General features: G+C 34.8%; 1 protein-coding gene across 1 annotated transcript; it reads right to left on the minus strand.

Moving 5' to 3' along the window:
* Positions 1-515: 515 nt before the first annotated feature.
* On the minus strand, positions 516-1,925 carry LOC310717080 (succinate receptor 1-like; the record flags this gene model as incomplete). The annotated part of the gene is made up of 2 exons (XM_083524760.1): positions 516-1,451; positions 1,920-1,925. 2 exons carry the CDS (start codon positions 1,923-1,925, stop codon positions 516-518), a joined length of 942 nt encoding a protein of 313 aa, XP_083380886.1.
* Between the last annotated feature and the right edge of the window lie 6,053 nt (positions 1,926-7,978).

Consider the following 7,978-nt stretch of genomic DNA (forward strand, 5'->3'; position numbering starts at 1 on the left):
ACATATCTGTAAATGTGAATGTACTACTAGCTAAAACTTACTTATTGCTTTAAATAAGTTAGAGTATGTGTATAATGCTCTCTGTATATATATGATAAAAAGAGAGAGCAATGTAAATGCTGAAGTATCAGTAATTGCTTGCACAAAAAACTTTGCTGAGACATCATTTTGTAAAATGTGTGTTAAATTGCAGTTTTTTTACAATTTCCTCTGTATATCTCTCATATACAGTATATTATATACAGGTGGGTGGTACTCTTTAACTCACTTGCACCTCTCCTGCAATTCTTTTGTCTCACAGTTTATCACCCTCAGTCTAAGTCAATATTTTTTGAAGAAGAGAGTTTAGCTTTAAAGCACAGTCCTAGAGACTTGCAAAATGTAAACCAAGGCACACTAAAATGTCTTAGGCACTTTGCTAAGACACTTTATGTTTGCTTTTATTTTAATTTGTCACCCCTCGTAAAAGTAGACGAATGTCAGATTTAAAACAGGATGAATGATATCAGTAGTGTCTATGCTTGATAGGTCATTAACATTCTTTTCACTTGCCTCCACTTGTCCTGCAGTGCTTCTTTAAAGCTGTCTGTCATTAGAAAGTAAAACACAGGGTTGACGGCACTGTGAGCAAATCCAATTGGCCGTGTCACTATGTAACCTGCATTGATGTAATCTACGATACACGTTGAAAATTTTAATTCTGGAAGCCGTGAGGCAATACGCACATTCCTCATTACATGGATGGGTGTATAGAGCACCAAAAACATGATTGCCGCGCACCTCACAATTTTTACTGGTCTTTGGAAGGATGTGCCGCGCATCTCCTCTCTTTTCCTGAGAACTTCAACCATTCTTTGTGATGATAAAAACAAAGCAGTCAGGGGCACCACATATCCACTTATGGTGAGCACTATGCTGTAGATCAGAGTAACTCTGGCCACTCCCAGGCTCGCAAAATCACGACACACAGTCCAACCATTTTCCTCCAAGTCCTGCATAATGAAGACAATGAGGGGAGCAATTTGAGCATTCACCCAGATCCAGTTCAAGATGGTGATGCATAATGCTGCCTTGAGACTCAACAGGATGTGTTCTCGCTGTGGGTGACACAGCAACAAGACCCGGTCCACACTTACCCACATCATAAAAAGGATGCTAGAGTACAAGTTTACATGAAGGATGTAGCGATTAATTACACACAGTGAAGAATTAAATTTCTTCTGGTTGAAAGCATAGTTATATGACAGCTCGGGTAAAGTGCACAGGAAGATCAGATCAGACAAAGACAAACTAAACAGGTACACATTTGTGGATTTCCAAGCAGGGAGGCAAAATATATAGCCTAGGACCACCACAAGGTTTCCAATGAAGCCAATGGTAAATTCAAGACCATACACAGGTGAGAGGTAATATTTCTCTAATATAGGAGTGAGGAAACTGGAACAGTTGTCCTGCAGACAAAAATGTGATTATACATATATTTACAGTATTCATGTATTTGATCTGAAATATAATAAAAGACAGAAGGTTATGGAATCCATATCAGCTCAAATATTCACTGTTCATGATTTTTTATATCTTAATGAGCACTGGCACAGGTGTTAAAAATGCACACATTGTAAAAAGGGGTTAAATTTTAGTTAATTCTTAGATAATATACTGTCAAGTCAAATCCACTTCGCTCGTTTCCCTTGAGATTTTAATGTCTGCTGTGGAGCACAGTCATGTTTTTGTAATGACATGATTCCAAATATTCATGTAAAAATTTCCAAGAATCTACTTTTTACTTTTTGTTGTCAATGCAAACCAAAAGCTTTTATTTGTATCTAGTGGTCTTTTGGACCCCACTGAAAATACTGAATAATGTAATATTTAAAATATGTGGCTTTAGGCAATGATTTAATCGTTGCTTCTAAAACCGACATGATCTCTGCATTTAAAATAGGATTCATGTTATTACAAAAACATCACTGTGCTCTACAGCACACATAAAATTTTAAAGAAAACAAGCAAAGGGGATTTGATTGGACAGTATATTATTAATAAATTAACTGAAACTTAAACCATATTCCATTGTTTTAAAGGACCTTAAAAGACAAAAAAAGATTTGCAAAACTAGTTTGCCCTTAACATTTTCTTTATTATACATTATCAATTTTTATTGAGTATTAAATATTTGAATACTTGTAAAAAAAAATGTTTTTTTCATAACATATATGATTTATGACCTAATATAGTTTATAATCCATCTTATGCATAATTACATAATAAATTGATAAAAAAGATTTCATAATATTTGATTTTCAAAAACTTTGTAAATTATTCTACATAAAACATAATTTGCTTATGGCTAGACAACTAGAGAATAAAAAAATCTTAACTGTTTGACTCTCTCAACCAACCCTTAATGCTTCTCTTTCAAAACCTACAATATAAATTTAATTTAAGATAAGAAACCTTACTTATCCAATGAAATGTTTGCATTAAGTTAAAATAGATTATTTGCAGAAAAAAAGAATCTGATGACAATATAATAATTTTAGCAATGGTACTCATTAAAATATATTTACACATACAATCTAACACACATTTTTATATATACATATAAGAATGTACTGTATTTGCAAAAAATTCTTACCATTGTGCTGTTTGTTCCGGTGGCTTCGGTAATGTGAAGTCAGCTTTTCAGGGTCCCTTATTCCAAAAATCACAGCAACGCCTATTTGTAGCCCATCATCATTTAGTGTAAAGTGTACACTGTATTTATTTGGTATTTTTCAAACCAGAGATCTGATGCAATGACACTCTGATGCAATCTGATGCAATGATCACTTTGTTGCTTTTCTTCGTTCTTTCTCTGCCTCTGTGTACATCTTTCAATCTTGTTTATTGTATTTGCATATAAACATTTCTGAGAGGTATGGATGAAGGGGTGATGAGTCATGCAAACTCAAAATTGTTGACTAAGGTTGATGGAGCTTTTTTGAGTTTATGTCTTTTACAGATTGAGCGCAGCTAAACTATAATTGATCGATCATTGTGGATGCAGAAATGGCTGAAGTAAACAATAGGTTCAACATCTTTATATGTCACAAATAACCTTGACAGTGGTTTGCAGATGATTTACTGTTAGCACTTCTTTGGTTTTTAGTAAAGTTTGAATATTATAATAATAATCTAACTTCACACATTTATTTTTGAGACAGCAGACAACAAAGACTCTCAGACAGATGTATGGACAGATGGACTACCCAAAAAAATAATAACTTCATTTTCTATAAAACTGTTTTGTGTGTGAACTTCAGTGGCTTTAAAGAAAACATTTTTAAATATTAGATTTTTTAATCAGAAGCCAACATTGGATTCATATGACAAAACTGAATTGCATATATTACCTCAAAAGGTATCTATATATAATACATTTATGTCTAAACATATATACTAAATTACACACATTGAACATATTTTATCCCCAATTAAATTTGTACAGGTTAAAGAAATCTTTTTAAAGAAAAATTTCTAGACTCTCAAAATGCATATATCCATATCTTGTCATTTTTTGAATACTCAATATTGCATTTGGTGGGGGTTTTTCTTGGCAAAGGTAATATGATTATTTTCGTTACATTATGTAATGATGTTTGCCAGGCAACTGTCATATTTGCTCGTCTTACTTTCTAATGATGAAAACACTGGGACTTCCTGGATGCACTCTGGTAGTTTGGAAATTTATTGGAAGAGTCACCACTGCTTAAGGTTTTAGAGAAATAGATCTGTAGGTTGCCCACTCAATGGTGATAAAAGCTTTGCAAACCCTTTTTTGGGCTAAAAACCAAATGTCACCTAGCGTAAAAACCAACGCTTGTTAAGGATCTTCTCAGGGGCAATCTTCATGTCAGTAGGACAGAATATCCCTAAACCTGTGGTCTGTTCTACTGATATGGAATTATATTTCCAATCACACTGAGACCTTTAAAAGGATACCAAACATGTGGAGGTAAAATGCATACATTCCTACAATATAAGTATTACATTATGCAAGTACAGTAGTTTGAATTCTGGAAACTTCTGTCACCTTTCCATGACCCGGCCATCTCCCCAGGAGAAAAAGAAGGGGCTCAAGGATAGGTGAGTGGGCAGCTGAACTGATAGCTTTCTCTCCTCATAATAAAGAGATCCTCTCCTCAGATTAGACAGTTTATTGTTCTTGGGGTCTGGGATCATGAGTGGATCTGACCATCCGTACAGTTCTTACTGTCATTCTGTGGAGTCCCAGAGCCTTGGTCAAATTGGATTGTAATTTTATCCAGACTGACATATTTCAATATGTTTCTTTGTCTAACCTTTGGAAATTTATTTTGATTGCAACATAGTGTATTTAAATTTTTGTCTACTTCACATTGTTCCCTGTTATTAATCAAATTTCATGAATTGGTTGATTGTCACTGTGGGATTATGTTGCTTCAATAAAATACATAATGTATTTAAAAACTTCATTTTGTAGTTAATCAGATTGTCTTTGCTTAACATAACATTAGTTGGAAAATCTGAAAGACAATGGTGCAAAAGAATTCTATGAACTGTAAGAATTATTGGAGATTTAATTGATTTGCACTAGTGTTTGCCATTTGCCAACAGACGGAATGGTTAAGCATTGAAACCGAAAAACATGATTTATAAATTCAATTACAATGCTGCAGGGAATTGGTATAAAAGGCTGAATCTGCTGTTATTTACAGTATGAAATGTCCCACAACCGTCCAATCCACTGGGTTTTCCCCAATTGTATTATTTTATGATCATTGTTGCATCATAGTTGTCATTAGACAAAATTGGGTGGCGTAACCTAAGAAACCAATTCAGTTTATTCTTGACCTGAGAACTAAATTTGAGAACTTGGTGTAAATTATCAAATTTGTTACAGGCACTCAATGCTGGCAGTACTATATAATGGAATGCTCAGTGATGGAAGGGTTGCCAAAAGAGTTAACGTTCTACACACTAAGCGTTCTAAATTACATAGAAATTAGGTCACACAATGAGTTGGAAAAACCGACTATGAGGTCAGGCATATGAGTACAGGCAAGCTCTTGTTGAGGCAGACAAAGTGCAACAGCATTGGAAATAATTGTTTAACCATCAAGTGGGTGATCCTCACCCTCTGATACTACCCACTAGGGTTAGCACTCCAATCATTCAAATTCAAGATGGTACACAGACCAGGTGACAGAAGGCTGTGGCGAAACTATATATATATTCTTTGTGGATAGTGGGTGAAGTGTTCCTGAAGTTATTCATGAAGGCTAGACAGTTATTCAATATTTATGAATAGCTTGAAAAGACTATATAGGCAATATACCAGGGAAAACCTCTTCACTAGTGCAACGGTTGTCTCTCATTTGTGTTTTAGGGTTTTCAACAGTTGATGCACAATTCTTTGACTGATATCTGCATCATTCCTGGTGTTAGGCATATTTATTTTCAAAACCCTCTTTTTGCTATTTGACCATCATCTCTGTCCCACATGCCAGAGGCTGATTTCTCAGCTTGTCAAGTTAATAAAAACAAACAAAATCTTCATGATTTAGTTTCAGGATATTGATAAGACAAGTAATGATTATGACAACCCTTTTACATCAATCCTTCTGTGATTTCTTTTGGAAGAGTTTAAGACAACACTGAAACAGGTGAGGTTGAAGCTGTTATTATTGTCATGGGAACTGCATGATCAGCCAGCTCTTTCTCCAGCCACAGCTATGGCACAATCATGCCCTCACCACCACAGGAGCCCTTTATAATTTGTCTTATGTACCGATATAGTAGTGGACATTCCACAGAAGATACTGACACAGTCATTGAATGTACTTATAACCTAATGTACTTCTATGTATAATAGTATAAAAGTAATTTACTATCCCTTAACCAAATAGTGTCGTGTAAAGCACTACTATGCCATCAAATTGCTTACACATTTAGTTAAGGAACACACCATTGTGATGCTTAATAGTAAATGAACTTGAAGCAACAAACCTGCTACACTGCTATATTGAGGCTAATCTTGTTATTCCTGGTTGATATCCAGTCAAATTATGTGTAATCTAGGATAGTTAATTATTCTTACACATAATTTTTTTTTTTTATTTAATTTATCAGGCTGCATTGATTTATGTATGGTGGGGTGGGGAGTTATTCTCTGTGTAGAGTCCTGCCCATGGGGTAAGGAATTTTTAATCTTCTGGGAAATATGCATGCTCAAAACAGCCTCAAACTTAGTGATGTCATACAGTTTCATATATCCCAGCCAATGTATCGCAGCTTACAGAGCATATTCCATTATGTCACACTTTTGCATCTGATTAGAAATTATAAAGTTTTTCATATTTGGCTCTCACTCTCAGCATGCAGCGTTTATTAGATGGATTCAACCAAAACACAACCATTTACAATCAATATTTACATATAGAGCAAAAAAATAAAGCCAATGCAAACAGCATAGTAGGTCAATCACATAATGTAAAGTGATCTGACTTGATTTTCTAGACTTTATGGTAGAGGTGTGTGTCTTGTTTCTTCTTTCCTCCTTTGTAGATGCTTGTTTTTCCCTCCGACACCATTTTTTTTTAACTCATCTGTTAGTGTCTAACAATATGACAAAAATGCAATATGCTTTATCATGCTTGACTTAGTCTGAAATCTAAACCTATGACATTAATTTATTTGATTAAAAATAAAATAAAAATGTGGTTGTTTAGCTTATGTGAACATTAATAATTTTCTTATCTTGATCTAAGTTTTAACCATTATTCTAGAAAGATTTACTTGATACAGTGTTGTTGATAAAATGTACCTTTTTACATTAATGTACATAATGACAGACCTTCTGGACACCAAGCGTAGTACAGGAAAAAACGTTTAGGTGGAAACAAAAAGCATTTCCACAAATGGGCAAACTAATATAAATGTCAAATTGTTGTCAACAAGGGCAAATCCTGAACTTAATTTTAGTTGCAGATTTTAATATACAACATTGATTTAACTATACTGTGCAAAAGGTTTAGACACTGAAAAAATCTCGTAAAGTAGGAATGTTTTCAAAAATAGAAGTGTTAATAGTTTCTTTTTTATCAAATATTAAATTAAGTAAATTAACAGAAGAGAAATCCAAATAGAATCAATATTTTGTGTGACCACCCGTTACAAAGTTTTTGAAGGAAGTCAGCAAGTAGGTTGTTTCAAACACCTTGGAGAACTATCCACAGATCTTCTGTGGATGTAAGCAGCATCAGATCCTTCTGTCACTGTAATCCCAGACACACTCGTTGATGATGATATAATGGCTCTGTGGAAGCAAAACCGTCACTTTCAGGACTCCTTGTTCTTCTCTGCACTGAAGATAGTTCTTAATGACATTTGTAGTATGTTTGGGGTTGTTGTCCTGCAGCAAAATAAATTTGGGGCGAATCAAATGTCTCTGATGGTATTGCATGAAGGATAAGTATCTGCCTGTATTTGTCAGCATTTACGACACAATTAATCCTGAACTCCTTTGCAAAATTGCAGCCCCAATCTTGCAAGGAAGGATGCTTCACGGTTTCCTGCAGATACTCTTTATTGTGCAACTCTCCAGCTCTTCGAAACAAAAAACTTGTTTTTTGATACTGCTGAATATTTCAGATTTTGACTAATCAGGCCAAAGCACCTGCTGCCATTTTTCTGCACCTCAGTTCCTGTGTTTTCATGTATAGTTGATTTAATTAGCCTTGTTTCCATGTCTGACGTATGGCTTTCCTGGGTTTAATTCTTCCATTAAGACCACTTTTGGCCAGCCTTCTCAGGACAGTAGATGTGTTTACCTCGGTCCACTGGCCTCCACCAGTTCTTCACAGATGGCACTGCTGAATATCTTCCAATGTCAAAATGAAGTAATCATGATGTGTCTTTCATCCTTTGCCTTAAGTGTTCTTGGCTGCCACTGCAT

The sequence above is a fragment of the Silurus aristotelis genome, assembly GCF_946808225.1.
Source record: "Silurus aristotelis genome assembly, chromosome: 22".
In the NCBI taxonomy this organism is placed as follows: domain Eukaryota; kingdom Metazoa; phylum Chordata; class Actinopteri; order Siluriformes; family Siluridae; genus Silurus; species Silurus aristotelis.